Source organism: Xylona heveae (genome assembly GCF_001619985.1).
Source record: "Xylona heveae TC161 unplaced genomic scaffold L228scaffold_12, whole genome shotgun sequence".
In the NCBI taxonomy this organism is placed as follows: Eukaryota; Fungi; Ascomycota; class Xylonomycetes; order Xylonales; family Xylonaceae; genus Xylona; species Xylona heveae.
In genome coordinates, this window is record NW_017264204.1 from 466,211 (window position 1) to 488,009 (window position 21,799).

At 48.0% G+C, this 21,799-nt stretch overlaps 7 protein-coding genes across 7 annotated transcripts; 5 read left to right on the forward strand and 2 right to left on the reverse strand.

Annotated features, from left to right (window-relative positions):
* Positions 1-3,790: 3,790 nt before the first annotated feature.
* On the forward strand, positions 3,791-4,174 carry L228DRAFT_271023 (hypothetical protein; the record flags this gene model as incomplete). Its single annotated transcript, XM_018335474.1, has 2 exons — positions 3,791-3,880; positions 3,998-4,174. The coding sequence occupies 2 exons, from the start codon at positions 3,791-3,793 to the stop codon at positions 4,172-4,174; spliced, it is 267 nt and encodes an 88-aa protein (XP_018185258.1).
* A 1,121-nt stretch (positions 4,175-5,295) lies between these two features.
* On the reverse strand, positions 5,296-8,806 carry L228DRAFT_285643 (hypothetical protein). Its single transcript, XM_018336359.1, has 2 exons — positions 8,107-8,806; positions 5,296-8,034 (listed from the first exon to the last, which is right to left on the reverse strand). The coding sequence occupies exons 1-2, from the start codon at positions 8,587-8,589 to the stop codon at positions 5,374-5,376; spliced, it is 3,144 nt and encodes a 1,047-aa protein (XP_018185259.1). The 5' UTR covers positions 8,590-8,806; the 3' UTR covers positions 5,296-5,373.
* A 141-nt stretch (positions 8,807-8,947) lies between these two features.
* L228DRAFT_39196 (zf-PARP-domain-containing protein) lies at positions 8,948-9,910 on the forward strand. Its single transcript, XM_018336549.1, has 4 exons — positions 8,948-9,113; positions 9,207-9,276; positions 9,416-9,551; positions 9,606-9,910. The coding sequence occupies exons 2-4, from the start codon at positions 9,261-9,263 to the stop codon at positions 9,841-9,843; spliced, it is 390 nt and encodes a 129-aa protein (XP_018185260.1). The 5' UTR covers positions 8,948-9,113; positions 9,207-9,260; the 3' UTR covers positions 9,844-9,910.
* A 1,448-nt stretch (positions 9,911-11,358) lies between these two features.
* Positions 11,359-16,959, forward strand: L228DRAFT_39185 (P-loop containing nucleoside triphosphate hydrolase protein). The gene is made up of 13 exons (XM_018336548.1): positions 11,359-12,317; positions 12,371-13,123; positions 13,173-13,718; positions 13,770-13,947; positions 13,996-14,197; positions 14,245-14,454; positions 14,518-14,696; positions 14,752-14,865; positions 14,919-14,993; positions 15,049-15,216; positions 15,265-15,687; positions 15,752-16,047; positions 16,121-16,959. The coding sequence occupies exons 1-13, from the start codon at positions 11,480-11,482 to the stop codon at positions 16,798-16,800; spliced, it is 4,662 nt and encodes a 1,553-aa protein (XP_018185261.1). The 5' UTR covers positions 11,359-11,479; the 3' UTR covers positions 16,801-16,959.
* A 979-nt stretch (positions 16,960-17,938) lies between these two features.
* L228DRAFT_271028 (hypothetical protein) lies at positions 17,939-18,323 on the forward strand (the record flags this gene model as incomplete). Its single annotated transcript, XM_018335475.1, has 2 exons — positions 17,939-18,125; positions 18,199-18,323. 2 exons carry the CDS (start codon positions 17,939-17,941, stop codon positions 18,321-18,323), a joined length of 312 nt encoding a protein of 103 aa, XP_018185262.1.
* Positions 18,324-19,016: 693 nt separating this feature from the next.
* On the forward strand, positions 19,017-21,766 carry L228DRAFT_250780 (hypothetical protein). Its single transcript, XM_018333409.1, has 2 exons — positions 19,017-20,030; positions 20,106-21,766. The coding sequence occupies exons 1-2, from the start codon at positions 19,345-19,347 to the stop codon at positions 21,328-21,330; spliced, it is 1,911 nt and encodes a 636-aa protein (XP_018185263.1). The 5' UTR covers positions 19,017-19,344; the 3' UTR covers positions 21,331-21,766.
* Positions 21,415-21,777, reverse strand: L228DRAFT_39229 (hypothetical protein). Its single transcript, XM_018336550.1, has one exon. It carries the CDS (start codon positions 21,715-21,717, stop codon positions 21,499-21,501), a length of 219 nt encoding a protein of 72 aa, XP_018185264.1. The 5' UTR covers positions 21,718-21,777; the 3' UTR covers positions 21,415-21,498.
* Between the last annotated feature and the right edge of the window lie 22 nt (positions 21,778-21,799).

Below are 21,799 nucleotides of genomic sequence, written 5' to 3' on the forward strand. Positions count from 1 at the left end.
TCAAGGCATTTCATCACAGGACTGTCAGCCTCTTTGATATTTCATTCGTACCGTTCGTTGTCGCTCTCGATGGTTCTCCTTCCCCAAGCATATGATACATGCATGGTCAGATCACTTTGGTGGTGGTCAAGCCGACTCCAAACACGTCCCCCCGTGGGAGCCGATGATATGCTGCAGGGTCTAGTGTGTGAGATCCCCGATAGTGCTGCCTGCTATCGACAAGGGAGGGGGCGACGGAACGAGAGAGAGACACCGAAATACCTTCATCATGGTGCCTCCCCCCCCCAGTTTTCACGCGAGCCCAAGACTCTGAGAGGCCGGGGGACTCTCGCCTATCCTGGTTAAGGTACTTTCTTACTCGCTCGACGGAGTATTTCTTTTCGTTTTCCCTTGGGATATTTTCTCCTAGTACCTTAGTAACGTACCATTTGTCCCATCTTGTTCGCTCTTCTGCTCCAATACTCTGTATAGCGCGGTACCAACGACGAAAAGGAAGGAGAGAGCGTTTCGTCCGCGGGGGGGGGGGGGGGGGGGGGGGGGGTGTTCCTTCTCCTTCCTCGTTCCCCCTCTAACAGCACCGCAGATGCAACCGCTGATTTCCCTCCTCGCTTGGCCCCAAAGTCCCCGACCCACCCCTTCATCCACATCCTCCTTTCTTTGCCTCCCCCCCCGCCGACGCCTCACTTCTCTTACGACTCCAGCCTCCACTTGGGGCGGCGCGGTTCTCAACCAGCAAAAAGCCAATGATTATTATTGACTCAAGTTGCATGGCATACTATTAGTAGTGAAGAAAAGTATCTAGCATATTGCGTTGCGGCGAAATAATCAAGCGTCACGCCAGGGACCCGCCTACTCTACAAACTTTTATTCATTAGAAATCTCTGTAGAGTATGACGGCAAGTTGATGCCGTCGGCAGGTAATATGATGCCGAAGCACTACAGAATAACCTAGGTGTCTACGCAGGTATAGCACCGTGTAAGCAATCGTCCTCAAGTGGCACATACAGGACTACAACTCTGGTACTGTGGCACACTGGCAGGCGGCTCGAAATAGGAGACAAGCGCTTTTGCGGCCAGTTGTACGGTTAGCGTATCAACGTTTCTCCCGGACCGTCTCCTTGCATCCGATGGATGCAGCTATAGAGAACATGCAGCAGCATGCCAAACAACAAAAATAAAGGGCCCCCTTCATCCCACGCATCCCGATCAAAGGCGGTGTGCCTTAGATGCAGGACGACCCCGTCGTAGGCCCATGGACGCTGGGCCTCTATGCAGCTTGTTCCTGTCACCAGCGACTGTAGTGCCGTACACATGCAATATTGACAGCCTTGTCATCGAACTTGAACATGGGGCCACGTGTGATTGCGGTAACGATCTTCACCCAGCCTTCAACGAGGGCAAGGGACCATACGATCCACTCGAAAGGAGTTCAAACTTATGCCGAGGCAAAGCCGTCTCATAAGATGCCATCATTACGTGAAATTTCTCTTGCCAAGTGGTCCACAGTTCGTTGTCGATCCTGGCATATTAATTTGCCTCGCGCCGCTTCGCAAAGAAAAAGCCTTCTTGTCTGGCCCTCTGAAGAACCGAGATCCGTCCGTTGTATTACGTCGTCAAAACCGGCTGTACGAGTACAACCCACTGGCGACCCTCGTCATTTGACAGAAGGAAAGTTTGGGAAGGTGGGGCATAAGGGAAGTCCAGCGCTGAAAGCCGCGATTTAGCCGCCTTGAGTAAGGCGCTTCACAGGGAAACCCCCTGTCATTTTCCATCGTCGGCTAAAAGCTAAATTAGCAGCCGCGAAAGGCGAAAAATTGTCTGCAAAAGACGCCGAACTCTCTAGTCGTCCGAGGTCATGGACTTTGGCTCAAGCCCCTTTCTCGGCCACGTCCGGCCGGGCAGAGCCTCGTTGAGATGAGGCCATTATGAAAAGAGGTGACAACAGCAAAGATGACTTCTGGTTGTTCCTCTCAATGGGCAGTTGCGTGCCTTCTTGTCAGATCCATACCAGATTCAGTGCCACGATCATCGTGGGGGAGAGCCAATTCCCCTTGACTCCTTGCAGTTCATGAGGGAGAGGGGCCAAGGTATGCGCAAGGATGAGACGATCATCTGTAAGTCGATAAGATATGCAATGACGTCCCTTATGCAGCAGTCAGAATTTTCTCCGACGGCTCAAGGGGTCATAGTACTTGATTCATCCTCCAGTGCTCCAATTCTCTTATTAGCTGATCCACAATTAAATGAACTTAGAAGCCACAATTTGAACATGTATGGTTCACCAAGTCAATGGTTCTATCAAGTATCTTCGTCAACAATCTTTTGGATCGGACCCAGATTAATGGTACATGTTGAAGATCATTGATAAGTGAAAAAATTGCGTCGTGCTGCTATCTACAAAGACCACTAGCCTAGAGTGGCAGTCTGAATCACGAGTCGTGGGTCGAGCGTTTCCGATAAAAAATCTCTTCCCAAAAAAAGCACGAGGGGTCTGTTGCGGGGGCATTGCCTTTTGAGGTTAAGATCAACAGAACTACTACCACATGCTTTCCGCCAGGGTCTCGTCTTGCCTTTGAATAGAGCTTGACCGTCTTATCATAAACGCAGGATTGGTTACTGACAACCAATAACCTTTGTGTCCGGTTCTAATGTCGACGATCAACCATATATTAACTCAGTTGCAATTGTGATGCAGATCAGGTTTTGCTTTTCTCTCAATTTGTTCGGTGAAAACCAGTTTCTATATGTAATTGCTTGATTCGTCAGCAGTATGACGTGCTCATGAATGTGAGGAGAGCTGAGGTCGTTTGATACGTACTATCGGAGTTTGGATATTCTCTTGGAGTAGTCGTCGTCATCTTTATTTATCTTAAATAATGCGTCTTGTGGTGGACGAATATTTGCTGTATTATCATTTTGTGACAGCGCTGTCAGGAAGATGGCTATTTAAAAAATGTGTCGATTCGGCCGGCTTTTTTCCACGAGGAGACTTAAGCCTGAGCCATCGTTTGAATTCTCATCAGTATTGCTGTCAAGATTTAGTAAAGAAATAGCACTGCTTGCCTGTTAATTTAATTTTCCGACGTATATATAGCCGTTGAAGCAAGATCATACCGGATGGGATGCAACAACACCTTGCAACAACGCAAGCACCCTAGCAACATATCCGCTTTAAACCTGAGCTATGCGCGTCTTTTCAGAGATAGAAAATTTCAAAGAATTTCAATATAAGTTGCACGTTCTCTAGTATGACTACCATAACGTTCACATCAAGAACGTGGACCTTCTATGAAACACCACTTCAATCACGTGATCGTCTCAAGTCATCTGGGTTTTTTCCAGTTTGACAGAGATACCAAGAGTTTCTCGAAAAGCAACTCATTCAAATATAACTTCAAGAACTGATAGATAACTGCAACCAAACAATCGAGAACACCGAGCTAAGCTTATGTAAATATAACACAAGAACCGGTACCGTACCTGAAGAAAAGCCATATCACGTGAGCAGAAAGCAAAATCCACTAGTCCCTCTCGGCCCGAGCAAGCGAGCCCGTTACCCCAGATTATGACGTACTTTGTACCAGAAAACCTGACAGCCGGCATGGAAATCCGGATCTTAACTGCTTCCATAGAAACTCCCAATTTGTCTTTCAAACACATCTTTACATTTCTACATCTCCTCATCACCCTCATTACATCCAAGCTTTACACCAACCTCTCAATTTTTCAAAGCAAAGAACATTGATTTATCAATACCATCTTAAAACCAATTCAGACAACTAAAATAGCCATGTCGTCAAACACATCAGCCACATCCTCTGGTGCCAGAGCCGGCAAAGATACCATGGGCGCAGTCAAGTCTGCCGCTACCAGTCTTCACGTAAGTACTACGTTACTATATTGTTACATACCCCCGTTGTCTACTGAGCTACTCTCGCAGCCAAACCCCAGGCCGCTTTGAAATGGCAGTACTAATACGTTTATTTTGTCGATGCAGGGCGCCGGTGAAGCGATCCGCGGCAACGTCAACCAAGCCGTCGACGAAGCATTCGGCACTCACCAGCGGGATTCCAAAAACGAACAGGTTGCCACCGCAGGACTTAACGAGTTGAAGACGGGAAATAAGGGGCCAACTGCCAGTGGCCACGCTGCGGGTGTTGGGTCCGGTATATGATTCAATATTCCTCATCCTCCTCTTCCTCTTCGCTAGATGAGCTTTTGGCGTTGATAGGCACTGGGACTACGATTGTTGTTTTCTTCTTTAGTTCGCGCTAGAATCCTGCTGGCTTTATTCCTGCCTTGAAATCGAATTACATTGAATCCATTGACTCCATTGAATTTGAAAACAAAGCATGCATTCCAGTTTTACATAACACTGTTCACTTTACGTTTCTAATCGTATAACCTGATCAATGCCCTTTTGCTTTTTTGACATTATATCCATTACGTGTACGTGTATCGGTACCGGTATCGGCACCGGCATCGGGAACCGGCACAGACTCCGTTCATACATATTGCTTTTTCTCTCCCTCTGCAACCCCGTTCCATTGTCCGTCCCTCTGTCTGTCCCACTGCCTGGCCCTCGCTCTCCCCCCTTACAAATCCTGTGGCAATGTTCATTGCAACGTCCGATTGGTAATGAATGTCCTTTTTTAATTCCGAAGAGAAACCTATTATTAACGAAAGACTCTTTCCTCTCTTCTGTTAGCCCGTGGCCACGGCACTGGCCCCGCTACCGCTACCGCTCCCGCTTACGATCCGCAGCAGTCGACTAGTATTGGAAACAACCCCGATCCGCGACTCGATTCGGAGCTGGAAGGCGGGGGCCATCCCGGCGTGCACAAGACGGGCACGGCCGCGCCGCCTGCGCCAATGTACTGAGTTAAGTCTCGGATGGGCATCGGAGATAAAGTACATACCGTCAGTCGTCCTTTTTTTTTTTTTCTCTATATGAGACATTCGGGTTGGAGCATTGGAAGTGACTTCCAAAAAGAAAGAGGGAAAAAGAAAAAAAAGAAAAGGGCAGCAAAACGGGATCCAGTCTCAAAGGGGTTTGAATGACAGAGTTTACTTGATTCGGCTGGAGAAAAAAAAAAGTTAACGTGTTATATATCTCTTCTATATTATGTTCTCTCCTATGCAATGAGACTTTGGAGGAAAATACCTTTTGTATATATGAGATGAATAATCAAATATATATATACAGTATAATACCAAATAAATAAATATATATATATAATATAAGATAAAATGATATCAAAAAATGTATACACAGCTCTTGAAGCCGAACAGGACAGGGAGCAAACAAAATAATAACAAACAAGGCAAACAGCGCGCATTACAATGGGTATCTAATAATCCAGGCTTTCAAAACTACGCGGTTGTAGCAGAGGCAGAAGCAGCAGCCCAGGCCTTGCTAGCGGTCATGTAGCCGTCCAATTCACGATCAATATCTGCCTCTGAGACACCAAAATTCTTATACATGTCGACACCCCAGTCTAAGATGGAAGCAGCCTCTACAGACGGGGGCGACTGGTTAGGTGAAAAGAGCGCATGATGTTCCGCGTCATTGTCGTAGAGGTGCAATCCCATAATGCCCACTTTGGCCGCTCGATCTGGAGGGCTTTCGGCATCGAACAATTCTTGTCGCCGTTCCTGGAGGGCTCCGCGCATTATCGCACGCACTGAGGTCAGGTTCGGCACCACGGGCGACCATCCTTCCGGGAGAGCTGTCGCGTAGCTGTCGTTTGACCAGGGCTTGATCTGGGTGTGCTGGGAAAGCAGATTCGGGCATAGCTTTTCCAAGGGAGGACCCGTGGTTTTGAGGACGTCGATAATGCCAGTGTAGTCTCTGCTGGTGCGGCCATTGACGGCGCCCTTGAAGGGACCGTACTCTTCCGAGAGCAGTTTCTGCAACAGCGACTTTGCGCGATGTAGCGATATCTGCTGCTGAGTGCGTTGAGCTGGAGTGGCGGCAATGGTGAGCAGACGTTGCTGTTGCAGCACGGCCTCTGCTAGGATTGAAGCATCGCCGGCCATCCATTTGACCCGGTGTACATGTTGGCAGTAGTCCATGAGTTCTTCCGCGTTAGGCCAGTTTGTGAGTGACACCTGGCAGCGGAGGAGTGCTCGAAGGAAATGATCGGGAAGTGGAGGAGAGAGTGACTTTGCGACTTCTGCGAGGAGGGAGGAGTCTGCGGTCGCGGCGGCGAATCGGAGAAGCGCAGGTGTAAGGGCTTCATGAGAGTACAGAGCTGTGGGAATGACCGGTTCTGATTTGCCGTCGCCGAGGAGGAGTTGACGGCCGAGGTTGAAGCATTTGGACTCGGTGATCAAGTCGAGAAATGAAGCTAATAGTGAAGGAGAAAGTTGATTCTGGTACAATGGTGTGTTCCTTTGAACCTGGTCATGACCAGCAGCGTCTGGATGAGTCGTGTCAACGTCGCTTGTTGAGTTGTTTCCATCCAGTTCGCCGGCAAGGGTTTCCGGTTGTTTGTCACGGGTGAGTGAGTGTAAGCGGCGGAAAAGACGAGTTGCTGCTTGAATCTGTCCAGATTTGATCATGCTACGCAGAGCCCGATCGCACAAACCGATAGTCGCAGCAGATAGTTCGAATAAATTATCAGGATGATCCGGCTCTAGATTGGCAGGCGGATGCTCCTTGAAGCAAAAAACGGGGACCAAGGAAATAATAGACTCCAAAAGTTGCATATTGAGATCGAATGGCTTCATTTCGGTGTCTAGTACCCGGAGAAGAGCCATGTGCCATAAATCGACGCTGAAGCCGAACCCATCCCGCTCCAGTAAATGCTGCAAGAGAGATATATTTTCGATTGTCGCAGTGATGGAACCAGGGCTAGTCCCGTTATCAGTCATGGCAGTCTCTACCAAGCCGTCAATAACAGCTTCGACCACCTCGCTGCTGACCGTGCGCTCGCCCATGTCAACAACTGGAGGCAGTCGACTATACGCTTCGACGCTTCCAGTTGCTATATCTCGGCCGGCCTCTACTCGCGCCCAGTCAATCTTGGCATGTCCAGTCTTATCTCTGACGGATCGCTGAATCGTCTCCCAATTGACGACAGCCCAGGCCCGCCCACCAATGGCCTCTGATCCACTCATCTTTTTCAAGAGCCAAGCACTGGCCCCTATAAGACGATCCTCTACGCAGGACCATAGCACGAATTCCATCCAAACTTCAGGCCCGATTTCTCTGACTTTGAGCTTATACCTTGCGCTCGGTAGTTGATAGCCTTTGTAATTTGATTCTGCACCAACCGTTTTGGCCTCTGCAAGGACTTCTTCCTCTCGAGCTCTCCAAGAGGCATCCGACAACGAAGCCAAAATCCGGGAAGAGAGAAGGTGCAATGTCGGCGGTTTGTGCAATACGGGCAGCTCTGCCTCGGGTATATATCTGTATATAGAATTTGAAACGACACCAACGTGGTGAAAATGGGCCAGAATCTGGCGAACGAATGAGAGGATCCGTTGTGCTTCCTGCTCGGATTGGTTTCCAGAAATGATTATAAAGTGGCCTATGCTCTGCCAGAATTCCGCGAGTAAATCGCGATATGTTTTCGACTTGCCAACCTTTATATATGCTGGGTCATGTTCTGTAATTCCGTCAAACGACCGCAGCTGCGATCTCGCAGTGACCTTTCGAGCCTCCATTGATGTAGGGGATGCAGTCAATTCATTTAAGCCTTGATTTTGCGGCAAGGTTGCGGCATTGCGCAGAATTTCCCTGGAAATGAGTTCCTTCCCGGGAGCGGACCGGTTGACCCATTTGGTAATGATCCATAGAACAGCTTGCCAACGGCCTTGATTGCAGCCCATATGTGCCAGTATATCGATATCATACTGCCGACGAGCCAAAGACAGAATCGTGACCAATGCCTGTCGGGAACCCTGTGGGACCTGCTCGGCAAGCTGTTCTTGGGAGGAGTTTGATCGCAGGGTGTGCGGGAGAAAGGGATCTACAAGGGCGGCCCATGCTTCTGGATCATGAAGAGACTCATCTGGAGGCCGCAGAGCCTTGGGTTACTGTCAGCACGGCCAACGAATCAAAGAGGAAAAATTGTTTCAAGGGGAAACGGCCGGGCGTACATTACTGCCAGGAGGTCCGATTCGAATGTTCTGCTTGGAATTTCCAGAGGAAGATTCGAGACCCCGCCTCAAGGGTACAGTGCCGGAAGACAGAGGATTCTCATCATTACTCCAACTTTTCTCATCTGTCTCAGCCCTTAACCGCCTGGAAGGTTTGTTTGCCCTGGATATCGTGCCTTCTGATTCCTGACACCAGATATCGTACAGTCGCTTGCCTTCTTTACTCCCATGAAGATCGACGATCCCACCAAGGATAACATTGAACGCCTCAGTTCCTACCGGCGATGGAACGGAGGGAGAAATTGTAGAGGCATAACGACTGCTTGGCGAGGACGACCAGCTCCGAAATTGGCTCGACAAGCAGCGCGACGATAACGAGGGGACGAGAAAATCCGCGACCAAAATCAATCCATTGCTGCGAGTGCCGCCGTGAGCTTGTAGAGCACGATACAAAATCGAGCCCGGTCGAGCGTGATGTGGCATCAAGAGACTGTAGGCGCAGCCACGTCGATTCTCGCAGGGGAAGTCGTTCGAGACTCAATTTTACCGCATTGCAGAATCAATTGGATTATACGAATGCAGATGAATATCGGATTTGGCAAAATGGACCCTAATGGCAGTTTGTAGAGAAGTCCGGCTGCTGTAGCTTCTACTTTATTCTGCCCAATCTCGAAATATTTGAGGAGCTTGCAGCTTTTCTTTGGTTTAAAGGGAATGTTTTGCCGAAGATATTTTTTGGTGGTCGTCACGATCGAGAAATCGCCAAGTCTAGCCGAAGTTCGAAAGGGGTCCCTCGTCCCCAGGGTCAACTCAATTCTCGTGAGCATTTCGGCACGTGTGCTGCCTGCTAGGTAACGAGCAACACTGATTCCACGACAGAGGTCACATCATCTGTAATTTCAATGCCAGGAGCTTCGACTTAAATAGAGCTCCATCTTCCTGTAAAATACTTCAAACCAGAATAACTGCTGCCAGTAATTAGCACCAAGTACAGGGTGCATCACGAGGTAAGGGGAGAAACTTCTGCTTATGACCTCATCGCGCCCGTTTTGTTTTGACGTTCCTCGCCAGAGCTTCTAGCAAATGCTAATGTCTCTCAGTTCTAAGAACATCTGCAAAATCCCTGCCCATTTCAAGGCACTGGGCTGCTAGCAATGCCTTACCGTGTCGGTAGGTTCTAATATTCCGTTATTCGCATTCATGCATTTTATTATGTCACTGCTGCTCTCTTGAGCATACTTTTCGTAATTTTGTTTCATACGTTTGGAGGTTGCCGGCTTCTTTGTCGTGTTGCTAACAGAAAATCAAGAGCTGTCCAAAAGCGGCAGAGCTGGTTGCAAGAACAAAGAATGCAAAGACAATGGCATCAAAATCAACAAAGATGAGCTTCGCTTTGGTACCTGGGTTACAATCCAGGAGAAGGGCACCTGGGCGTGGAAGCATTGGTAAGTACCTACTTTATGTATTCTTTCAAGCGCAATTTGCTGAATCTTCTCCAGGGGCTGTGTCACTCCTAGCCAAATAAAAAATGTTAGCGATGCTATCGAAGGAGATTTCGAGCAATTGGATGGTTTCGACGAAATTCCTGAGGATTTGCAGGACAAGGTCAAACGTTCCGTGGAACAAGGCCATGTCGACAATGAGGATTGGAAAGGCGTATGTCAACAATCATGTAGACATCATCGACAAGCTCCATTAATAAGTATTTCAGGATCCCGAGTGCAATGTCCCTGGTAGTCGCGGCATGCGGAAACCTGCTCCCCGGAAGAAGGCTGGCAAAGAAGAGGCAAGTATTATCCCTCAGTCTTGCATTCCCATTGTTGACAATTTTCGGACTTCTAGAAGGACGATGAGGAAGCTGCAGCTGAGCCTCAGCAGAAAAAACGTGGCCGCAAATCGGATGACGCAGAAGAGGAGGCGCAACCAAAAAAGAAGAAGGCCGCTACAAAGAAACAAGGAAAGACTAAGGTCGAAGAGGAACTCGATGAGACCGAAGATGAAGGAGAATCAGCGCCAACCAAGAAGGCGAGCTCTGCTGGACGAAAAGGGAAAGCGCGCAAAGCGCACGCTGAGGATGAGGAGGATGCCATCCAAGATGTGAAAGCCCCTGTCAAGAAGGATACTGCTTCAACAAAGGGCGGTCGGGGCAGGAGATCAACCAAGACCAAAGACTCAGCGGTTGAAGTCGAAGATCCTGCCGAAAATCAAGAGGAAAACCCGCCCGCGAGGACCCGGAGATCGCGAAGGAAAGCCGCCTGAGCCTGTTTAAGTCGAAGGAACTTGCTCACTTGGAAGGTATGAGCTAATATGTCGCCTACAAATCGCCTATCTGAAGCGCATGGAATTTAACGTGGTAAATCAGGCTGTTACAAATGCGACTCCATGTTACGACTTCCTTCTATAGCTGCGCTTCTAGCAAGAAGTTGCAATTGACGTGACATCCCACGTGGATATGTACACTAGTTTTTTACCGATACCGACCTCCCAACGAGGCTGCCTTCTCTTCTACAGAATACATGCTTCTTCTCAAAAACCTTTGCTACTCGATAGCTAGGCCTGCAAATATGGCGAAGCTAATGAATTACTTTGGTGCAATTAGGGCTTTTCAAAGCAAGACATTTTCTCCCTTCTATCGAGAGCGAACCGCATGTGCCGTACCCCTCTTTTAAGACTATTGCATACAATACACGCTTTTCTTCCTCAGTTCGTTCTCGAAGCATTCCTTGCAATCCCCTCGCTCATTCTGTTCCTTCAGAAACTGTCTCTGTGAACGGGACATGCTTTGGTGAAATCTTGGAGGGCTCGCTGCCACGGTGCTATAATGGCAAATTTATTCTGATCTTACATAGAAATAGCCTACAACGGGCAAAAGTCCTTCAGTTGGAATTAGTGGGCCTCTCTCCTTGTAGTTATGAACGGTCTGAATTTAGGCATTCGATTCTTGGAGATTCAGCTCCACGGAGTAAAAGTCCATAATTGAATATTTGGAGAGAGAACTGGCTTTTCCCGTTCGACCCAGGAAGGCGCTTGGCGATGGCCTTCGCTTCACTGCTTCACTGCTTCACTCCTCCCATTTGAAAACAATATAACGGCAAACAAACCAAACAAAGTCATGGAATAGCGGTTGACTAGACACCGGCTCTCTTGAAATAACCGAGTAATTCTCTCCAACTTTCTTCTCCTCTTTCTCTCTTCTTCAGTTATAACAGATCCACTTACTTCGATCATTTTATTCTCACCGTCACATCAATCGTTCCGCCATATATTGTGGCTTCGTTGTGCATTTCAGCTGTCTACTACTTGCTTCTGCATTTCTTCTAAGGTTTGCCAGCTCACCTCCATCTGCACCTGCGGATCATCAAGGTCTGCAATCATGGTGCAGTTTGGAGCTCACCAGCTTCCACCACCTGTCTTGCAGGAGCGTCAGCGAGCGTCGTTATGCAGCCAGTACCTTCAAGGGTACTGCTCTAACGGGAACAGCTGCACAGACAGCCATGATCTTTGTCGGGTTGTGGAAACTGACCTCTCCCTTTCCTTGTCCTTGGCTAGGGTGAGCGTCGACTCAGCCCCAAATTTTATTTCCAATCGTCCACGTACTCAGCTGGATCCACCGTTCGACTCTGATGGTCCCGGCTTCCTATCCCTCTCTGGAGCTCGTCACAATAACGATCACATCAATATCCAGGATATTCGAATACTCCCCACTACGGACGAGATTCTCTCTGGAAGGCCACCTTTTGTACCATCGAAGAGTCATCAGATCTCTCACGTCGAGGGGGATGGCCAGCCGAAGCTCGTCGACGCCTTGTTCCGGATGCTCAGATACGAGAGCACCGAGATGCTGGCCGATGTGTCTTATCGAGCCGGCCAGATGCTGTTTGAGCGTCCTGATGGAAGCCCAGCCATTGACAACGGGCTAATCAGGCAAGAGACGCCACGAGGGAGCAGATTTTCACTCTTTAGGGACGTCAAGTTTGAGGACTTTAGCTTCGATGAGCGTTGTGGGCTCATCGTTCGTGTGAGCTATTGGTGTCCTCCTTCCTTTCGAGGACATGGGAATATGAGCAAGTCGGGATTCTTGGAAAGGGGGATGCTGGTAGCTCTTGTAGGGCTAGATGCCGACCATCGCAGTCTCTCAGTCACATTTTTTGAAGTGCATCTTCGGCAGAGTACGGAGGCTATGCTATCCCGTGGCGGCAAAGGCATTCGAGGTAAGGCTTCTGTGCTTGGTATTGCTTGTAATATGAGCTAATTAATATTGCAGCATCCGTTCAGCTCTCATTTGCCCAGAAAGACGAACGAAATGACTTTACACGAATATTGCTCTACAAAACTTCGATCTGTCGTGGCGAGTTTGTTTTGGTAGAATTTCCGAATGTACTACTTGCGAGTTTTTCTTCTTGTTTGAAGCGACTTCAGAACCTGTACAATGGAAATAAGCTGCCTTTTGCGCCATTGATAGCACCTTCGTTTTACCAAGCTACATCATTCAATATCCAGCCTCCAGCCTATGCGCGACAACCTGGTTTTTCATTTAATCTTTCGAATCTACGGCGCCCGGAAAGAAGGACTTTGACTTGTGAACTTCGTATGTCTCTCGAAGATGTAGCAGATGAAGACCAACGTACAAAGTTTATGAACCGGTTGGGAAAGGAAACAACCCTTGATGAAGGACAGAGCGTGGCACTTATTGAATGTTTAACTCGGGAATTAGCTTTCACCCAAGGTCCTCCCGGTACGGGGAAGACTTATTTGGGGGTTGCGCTTGTGAAAGCTATTTTAGCTTCTCAACCAGAGGACTCCCAGAGACCCATTATCGCCGTGTGCATGACCAATCATGCGTTGGACAGCTTCTTAGAAGATTTGAAAAACGAAGGCATTACAAGCATTGCGCGGCTTGGTGGGGGTAGTAAAAAGGAATGGACAAAGCCACATCTTTTAAAGGAGCTAAGTCGCAAAATGAAAGTGTCGAGAAAGGATCGGCACGAAACCTACACGCACAGGGCGCGTCGAGAAGGTAAGGAAGGTTTTACGAAAGATATTTCTTGCAGCTGACCCTTCCACAGCACTTTTCAGTCAGGGCACCAAGTGGTGTGCGGCTATTAATGGCGAAAGGCTGGACTGGCACGTTGTCAAGGAACACCTGGCTTCCCATTATCCCTCAATCTACGACCAGTTTTCATCCATGGAATCGGCCGATGACGGCTCACCAAACCGGCGACTGGCTCGAAAAGCCATTGGATTTATCTATCACTGTTGGTCTCAGGGCGCGGACATCGTCTCATTGCCGACTTTGTCGGAAGAATTTGGAACATATCTGGGTGTCGATCCCTTCTTCGAAAATAACTCATCAGCTGCTCCAGGCATAATCCAAGCGCTGTTCGACAAGATTACTACTCGATGCCGACAATCTCACGACCTAACTGCGCATGGCGTCAACATATGGTCAATGTCGCTGACTGAGCGCCACGATTTGTTAGATCGATGGAAGAACGAGTTAGGAGACCGTCTTCTCGTTGATCAACTAGTGGAGTTACAGTGCCGTCATTTCAATGCCGACAAAAATTGGTTAAAGGGCAGGGACGACAGGGATTCTAGATGCCTCCAAAACCGTAAGTTGACGCCTTTAATTGATCAAGGACCTTCAGCTGACAGCACTGTAGAGCAGGTCATTGGCCTAACTACCACGGCTTGCGCCGCGTACTGGGATTTGTTAAACAAAGTTCAAGCCCGCGTGGTCATCTGTGAAGAAGCTGGTGAGGTTATGGAAGCTCATACAATGTGCACACTCTTTCCTTCAGTTGAACATGCGATCTTTATTGGAGACCCATTGCAGCTTAGGTATGGTCACCTGGCAATTCCCTGGATTCTTAATTAACTTGTTGTCAGGCCGCACGTGCGTGAGCGAAACCTTTCTCTTGAGACGACAATCGGCAGCCATTATAGGCTTGATGAGTCTTTGTTTGAAAGATTGGCAATGACGAAAGACGAATGGATGGAACCATTTCCCGTTTCCAAATTGAATTTGCAACGGAGAATGCATCCGGACATCGCCGACCTTTCGCGTGCGACTCTATATCCGTACCTTAAAGTGAGTAACAATCCCAACGTGATTCAAGCGGTCTCTAAACGATCTAGGATCATGATTCTACAAAATCACACAAACGAGTTGCTGGTATGGTACATAGGATGTACTGGTTTAATCATCACATGCCTGAAGATACTCCAAATGGAGCTTCCAAAGCAACGAGTTCTTTTTCGAATCTTTTCGAGGTTGAAATGGTTGCAGGGCTTGTCAATTATCTGGTGTCAGGTAATGAGTATGGGCTAAACGACATTGCTGTTTTGGTAAGTGTTCGCTGCGGACCCCGACCAAATAAAAATGCAATGAGATTCCTGACTTGTACTAAGACTCCATACAACGGACAACTGGCTGCACTTACAAGATTCTTGAGCCTTAATTGCTCCGTTTGGCTAAGCGAGTCTGATCGAGAAGAATTAATCGCCGCCGGTCTTCTGAGTGAAGAGAATGCTCCAGCTGGATACAAGACACATGTTGGTGTACTTGACATGCTGCGTGTTGCTACAATGTAAGCAACTTTCTCATTGTAACACTGGTGACCACATGCTAATCATCCTTTTCAGAGATAATTTTCAAGGTGAAGAAGCCAAAATAATCATTTTTAGCGCCGTGAGAAGCAATGCCGAAAAGAATGTTGGGTTTCTCAAGACTGAAAATCGCATCAATGTTGCGTGCAGGTTAGCATAAAGGACTATCATTTGAGTTTGTTATCTCTAACTTCTGGGCTTAGCCGCGCGCGAGACGGATTCTATGTAATCGGGAATGCAGATGTTGTTAGAAACGTCCCAATGTGGAGTAAAATAATGTAGGTTTGCACGACGACATCGTGGCGAGACACAAGTATGGCTGACTCCTTCAAGTAATGTTTTCAGATCAAAGCAGTTGTTAGGACCACGATTTCTCCTGAGTTGTTCTCGTCATCCGCATGGTGTTGGCCGTGCTTTTATACCGTCGGACTGGGAAAAGGTGGGACAGTGTCCTCTATTATGCGGAAAGTTGCTTTCTTGTGGGCACTTTTGCAAAGAAAAGTAAGTCAAAAGAAAAGAGTACTCTCGATATTTGCTCATCGATTACAGATGCCATGATCCTGAGTTGCACAGTCGAATGAAATGTCTAGAGGATTGCAGACGCGTGCACAAATGCGGGCACAAATGCCAGAACGCCTGTGGGGACCCCTGCAGCGACTGCAATCTTTCCCGGCGATTCGTGCTTTCATGCGGTCACTCAACTCTTTTACCTTGCCAAGAACAAAGCAGGTTATCGGAAATCCGCTGTGGCCACGTTAAAAAGAGGGAATTGCTTTCTTGTGGGCATATGCTCAGGATTACCTGTTCAAACCGTGATGAGCCTCGCCGCTGTACGGAGCAGTGCGGGGCATTCCTCCGATGCGGGCACATATGCAAATCAGCTTGCTCTGAATGTGCTGCACTTCCGGCCCATCCACCTTGTCGAACGCTCTGCAAAAGGAGGCTCGAATGCGGACATATATGCCCTGCCAAGTAAGGATTTTGGGACGCCTTGTCAATATCTGTGTCATTGAAGGTAGCTGACTACAATTTATAGGTGCCACGCAGGGGCTTGTCCACGATGCGATCACTGCCTCCCATCGACTATCAAACCCCCCAAAATATCGGGGCCGTGCCTTGGCGAAGATTTCAAATCCATCAAAGCGATCGGGAAGCGTATCGCGACTCTAGCGGCATCCTCGGAAAGGGATTCAGAATTGCTCGCAAACCAATTCGAGAAATTTTGCGACAACGTGAAGCCAGGCCCTCTTTCCGCGGAGACGAACCAGAGTTTGGTTCACGAACGCGGAAACTGGATGAACGGCGTCCAAGCCCAGATTGATTCCTTCAAAGGTAAGCTTTTTTTTTTCTTTTTTTTTTTTTTTTTTTTTTTCATCCGAGGCAAACTTCTCTGACCCTTAATCAGGTGAAATTGCTGTCTCATTTGAACGGAATTATGACAACCAGGTTGCATCGGAATTTCAGCCGCGAGAAAATAATCCAAAATGGGCGTTTAGCGCACAGTTAGATTATCTTTTTCACCGCTGTCGTCTTGCTACCCTGCGTGAAGCAATGAAGACCGCGAGCCATCTGAAACAGGTACCGGATGCATCTGAGAGACTCCCGGCAATTGCAGAAGCCCTTCACGTAATGATCGGAGAACGGGCGCAATCGAACATTGAGAGCATGGAAAAGTCAATCAGCTATTGTGAAGCGCACAGTTTGCAATTCTTAAAAGTCTGCATGAGATTGACGAAGATTGAATTTCATCTCATCTCAAAGGCATTGGACGTTCAAGATGAGGACGAAATTGAGCGCGATATGGACAAAGCCAGGGCCGCTTGCAATGATCTACCTCGGATCTCCTCAACGCTCGGGAAGGCTTTCAATCATGTGGAACAGGCTCTTCAAGCGGAAAATCTAATTGAAATGCCCTTTTATGAATATGGGCTGGACAATTATTGGAGGCGATGGATGGCGTGCGACGATCAACCTTTGAAGCAATGTGCAAATGGCCACGTTTACCCTAATGAGGGATTGGATTATTGCATGGACTGTGGAAACGAAGCTGAAAGGTTGATGTCAGACGCAGAGTACAGAGTTTGATTACACACAGCTTTTGGCTAGTCATTGTCGATGCCCATGATTGCCGAAAGATGATTTAGTGACAGCGTCCAGCGGTACTTTTATATGGATATTCTTTCACGACATAGATAGTTGACAATTCAGTTTATGTTACAATAGCCACCAATTGAGAGACCTGCATTTATTTTACTTCTAATTCGAATGGGTGAAGCTGATTCGTTTCAGTTGTTTACTGATGACAGGCACTGGAATGGAAACTGCGGTTTCACAGATGACGAGAAAGAGAAGAGTCAAAACGCTATTTACTACTGTCTGATTTCCTCCTTACAATTGAGTGTTGACGTCCTCCACTCGTCAAGCTCTGGCGCTAAATCTGATGCTAAAAGCTCTAGAAATTCGGGACCTGAGCTGGAAGCAGAACTTGGCTGGTTAAGCTGAGGTCATAGATCGGCGCTAACTCTTCGATCAAAGCTATCCGTGACGACGCGATCTTACCCCAGTTTCAACCCAGATCCAAGAATCGAAGATCAAGACCGGTCGAAGCCTTATCCTCACTGCCTTTGCCCTGCTGAATGAATGATAATATAGTGGTCATGACAGATTACCTCAGTTCTATGCAATATACTACGGCCCGTTCATCTTACCGTCCCGCTTGTCGCTACAATTGCAATCGTCATTTCCCCTTGCAGCCAAGGCCTAAAGCGAGTCTAATGAGAATTGGAGATGGGATTTCATCCAGCATATGGCGAAGATGACCTACTATGTCCATCTTTTGCTCTTGTATTTCGTATATGCAACTTGCTTCCCATTCTACCTAGGTAAGCAGATACGAAAGGTTAAGTCAATTAGCATCTCGCCTGCATGGTAGTTCTACCTGCCGGATGCATTAAAGTGTCCATGCTTTAGTGACATCAACAGTCGATATCCATGAGGCAATACATTCATATCCCTCGCGTGATCTGACGACATCCTAATCATCTTCCTAAAGATATTAAATATTATTTCCAGTATTGATCTGTGTATATAAACTCACAATGTCGAACATTGAGACTGATATTCACCACTCGATATTTTCTTACAAAGTCACTTACATTCTCTCCGAAACGCCTCCACACAACAGAAAGATTAATCTGAAACTCTCTCATTCATACAAATCATCATGTCTTCAGCCGACGATCAGTACGAACAGCAGAACGACTTTGTCGGAGGTGACGTTCCTGCCGGCGACTCCAAGGAGAATAGCTATATCAGTCGCACTGGCCAGCGCCATATTCCCGTCCAAAAGGATGAGATGCCTGTCGAGGATCCCATTGACCCTGTCAAAGCAGACTCGGATGAATATCTCGGTGAGTATATATAGTAGTGGTTATTTCGTTCGCGCTCTCGCGTGGTTTTGGCTAATACATGGTTATTCTTCAGCCCAAGATGAGCGTGAAGTCATCGATGATTCCAACATAATTGGCGAGCGCACCCGTGGTGCTCGTCCTCGAGGCACCTACCGTGAGCCTGGTGATGATGAGGGTATGCCAAACGACACGTACTGAGTCGGGCAAACCCTGTATTGTTTTGTATTGCTATGGGTTACTACGCTTATTTGAAGACCTTTGAGATTATCAAGTTATAATTTATGCTTCTTCTGTACGATTAGCCTATTGAATATTATATTACTACCTGCTCGTATGCAAATAATAAATTGGTCATCGTGATCAGTTGGTGAAATAAAATACCGGTTATAGTACCTGAGTAATGAGTAAACCAGACCGTTATTTTCAAGGTTATTGGTAATGTTACCCCGCAGACGGCACGAAGCGGAAACAAGCTAGTCAATACAGAATACAACACATGTGTTTGAATGAGATGGCATTACAATAGCGCTTTGTTGGGTAAGCCGATGTTCCTTAGATATGCTGTGTTTGATTATCAGTGTTCTGTGTTTGGCGAAACCTAAGGCTGCGCGAAGTAGCGGGAATCGTCACTAGGCGGGCGGTTATTGTACGGGACAGCCAATGGGAGAGCAGGGCAGCTTCAAGGGACAGGGGAAAGGTCACTTTATTTGGGTACATCCTGCAAGCCATGGGCGCATCCTTGAACCTCTCCGACCACATATCAATCAAGGTCTAAACATAGACTGCCATCTCTTTTCCTTACCCACGGCATAATTAGGCAAAACGGATCCAGGTAGCCCCTCACTTGTGTACTAAGAGCTGCAACATTCTTTTTTTGACTTTTCCATAAGACGCTATGTTTGAGATTTTGGCCCTACACGGGGCCAGGGCGCCCATGCGCGGTATTATATGGAGCCAGCTTGTCCCTGCATTGCTTTCATGGCACCTGGCTACGCATTTCGTTTTGCATTCTGCTTTGCATCTGACTTCTTTTGGATTTTCATGAAAGTTTTATTTTGCTCCATAGAGTCCGCGTTGCAAGTTGATCCAGCGAAACATTAGGCAACTAAAGAGCCACTTTGTGAATATTCTTCTTTCTTCCTACCTAGTGTTGGACTTTTGGGAGCCCGATTTCATACCACGCATCTTTAGGCGTACATAGACACGACTCGCTGCAAGAATGGTGTTCAGTCCGGCCTTGGAAATGTTTCCACTTCCTCGAAGCAGGAGGAATGAATCAACTGCTAAGCCGGCTCGGGTTCATCGGGCCCAGCCTGAAATACCTCTATCGACATTTCAAGATAGAACCAAGCCGTCAGTGGCTGCGCAGAGTCTTGTCATTCAAGTCACAGATGCTCCGGATGGGCCCATCGTCACTCTTCCTCCATCGGCTCATATCGTTGACCAACGTGTCCGAGGTGGTACACCTGTGTCGAGCAGGCCAGGCTCGCCAGAAAATATAAACAACAATGCAGAAGCACTTGGGACAGAGTCAGTACAGCTTCACACAGAAAGGTCATCGTCTCCGAGCCAATCACCCCCGATGCGATCAATGTTTCCGACATACAACTCGAACCTGCCGTTGTCGCAACAACGATATGCTCCTTCGCAGATGGACCCTGCTCGCATTCCAAGGCAGCAGACAAGTCGAGCGGATTATCGTTCCAGCCTCTACTCGCAGTCAAACACAATTACCTCTCACACTTTTACTCCTCACACGGCAGCAGCTGTTTCTTCATCTGACTCTCAGGAGCCAATGCCAGAACCGACTCTATCAAGCCAGGAGGATCTCCTATCCTTGTGGGCTGCAGCAAATGGACAAGGCGTAGAGGACGACGGCTCTTCATTCACACTCAAGTTCAAAAGGTAATGATTCCCATCTCTTTTTCCAAGACCGTAAACATTCAGGTGTAATATTGAAATTGCTGACTTTGCACCCAGGGATGTCAAGCCTAAAAAGCCTTCGCTTGGTTCACCTCCTTCGAACCCCAATGAGTCCTTGGTCTTCGAATCTGCCGAAGGACGTGCATTCTACGACCTGCAAACATTCTCCAACCCCAGCTCCTCCTGTCCCGATGGTGAGTCTGGCTCCAACTTGTTCTCCGAAGTGACTATTCGCCGGCGCCACCCGCATCGTAACATCACTGTTCCCATCTGCATGCTGAACCTGGAGCACCCATCCCGGCGCCTCCCACCCAACGACGGCCTTGTCACACTCATATACCCCAAACTCGCCGCCATGATGGCTCTCGACTCCATCGACGGGCGCGCCTCGGCCGTGTCGTCACCGAACCCTACTTCCCTTTCGTCAAACAACTCGCACCGAATTGCCAGTCTGGCACTCAGCAAGAATGCCGAAAAGGAATGCTGCCGTCTCTACTGGGACGCCGACACAAACTGCTACATGCTCGTCCATCCTACCCTGAATGGCGGCCTACCCGTTGCGTTTCCCATTGACACTATCAACGGCGACGCTGGCTTCAACGTGGCTGGCACCGGCACCATCAGGCTCCTCTCTCCTGACCGACAGCTCACGCTGTCCAGTCTCGACTTTGGCAACCACACGCTTACCGTCGATACCGTCGCGCTTGCCAATATCCCGTCTCTCTACATTGTCGATGTCGTCGTCACTGCAATCTTCGCCGTCGCGCTCGTCGAAGGCCGCCGTCTCTGCCCTTCCCCTCTTCCTCTTCCGGCGACTAGCATTGATTCTCAATCCCCGTCTCATCCTTATCCTTATCCTCCTTCTCCTCCGTTCTCTTCTCTTCGTGACTTTACCGCCCCAATACCATCACCCATGATGGTTGAGGAACCCGAGACAAAGTCCAGCCCGTTTGCTTCTGCGTCTGCGCACCTCACACACTTCTGGTCCAAAGTCAAACATACCGCATCAAAGGCCAAACCCAGGTCCAAGTCGAAATCCAAGCAGCCCGAACCAATGGTCCTCCCTGGCCCTGGCCCCGTTCCTAAGAATGATCCTTTTGCAGAGGCCAAATCAGAACTAGCAGGTCTCCCATGGCCTATCCGTGTCATTGTCAGAATCGTCATTTGGGGATTTAAACTCGCATTCTTGTTGATCAGAGTCGCGTTTAATTTGCTTTATGCTATCGTTATGACTCTGTCTGCATGTGTGGATAAGGATTCGGACACTGCACACGGTCGTTGACATTCTTTTGTTTTATTTCATTCCATCTTTTTATTTCTTTTATTTCTTTTTTTTCTCTTATCTCTCTTATCCCTCTTATCCCTCGTATTCCTTTTGTTTCATTTTTTCCTCTTATTTCATTTATTCCGTTTGTATTTGAACTGCTTTCATCTTTTCAATTTGGGCGGGCTACGTCGAGGCTGCCTGGGAGTTACTTTTCCTTTTTTCCCCCCTTGATTTTTTGCTCTTCCTTTTCCTTTTCCTCCCCCCTCTCTTCTTCGTTTCTTGTTTTCTGTTTTTTTCCCCACTTCTTTCTTCTCTTCTTCTACTCCTCCTCCTCCCCTTCCTACCAACATGTCTCGTGTGACGTGTGACGTGTCTCGACATGCCGCAGTGCCGCACGTTCATACGAGTGATAGTTTTTGGTAGGAGCCCGCAGTTCTCTCTCTCTCTCTCTGCTTCTCTTCTTCCGGATACATACGGTACCTAC

Bases quoted from the DNA above. Each gene is read 5' to 3' on its own strand.
- L228DRAFT_250780 (XM_018333409.1), top strand. From the start codon at position 19,345: ATGGTGTTCAGTCCGGCCTTGGAAATGTTTCCACTTCCTCGAAGCAGG. The intron at 20,031-20,105 runs GTAATGATTCCC...CTTTGCACCCAG, and splicing joins TTCACACTCAAGTTCAAAAG to GGATGTCAAGCCTAAAAAGC.
- L228DRAFT_285643 (XM_018336359.1), bottom strand. From the start codon at position 8,589: ATGCCACATCACGCTCGACCGGGCTCGATTTTGTATCGTGCTCTACAA. The intron at 8,035-8,106 runs GTACGCCCGGCC...CAGTAACCCAAG, and splicing joins TCGGACCTCCTGGCAGTAAT to GCTCTGCGGCCTCCAGATGA.
- L228DRAFT_39229 (XM_018336550.1), bottom strand. From the start codon at position 21,717: ATGAACGTGCGGCACTGCGGCATGTCGAGACACGTCACACGTCACACG.
- L228DRAFT_39196 (XM_018336549.1), top strand. The intron at 9,552-9,605 runs GTAAGTACCTAC...AATCTTCTCCAG, and splicing joins ACCTGGGCGTGGAAGCATTG to GGGCTGTGTCACTCCTAGCC.
- L228DRAFT_39185 (XM_018336548.1), top strand. From the start codon at position 11,480: ATGGTGCAGTTTGGAGCTCACCAGCTTCCACCACCTGTCTTGCAGGAG. The intron at 13,948-13,995 runs GTATGGTCACCT...ACTTGTTGTCAG, and splicing joins GGAGACCCATTGCAGCTTAG to GCCGCACGTGCGTGAGCGAA. The intron at 15,688-15,751 runs GTAAGGATTTTG...TACAATTTATAG, and splicing joins GGACATATATGCCCTGCCAA to GTGCCACGCAGGGGCTTGTC.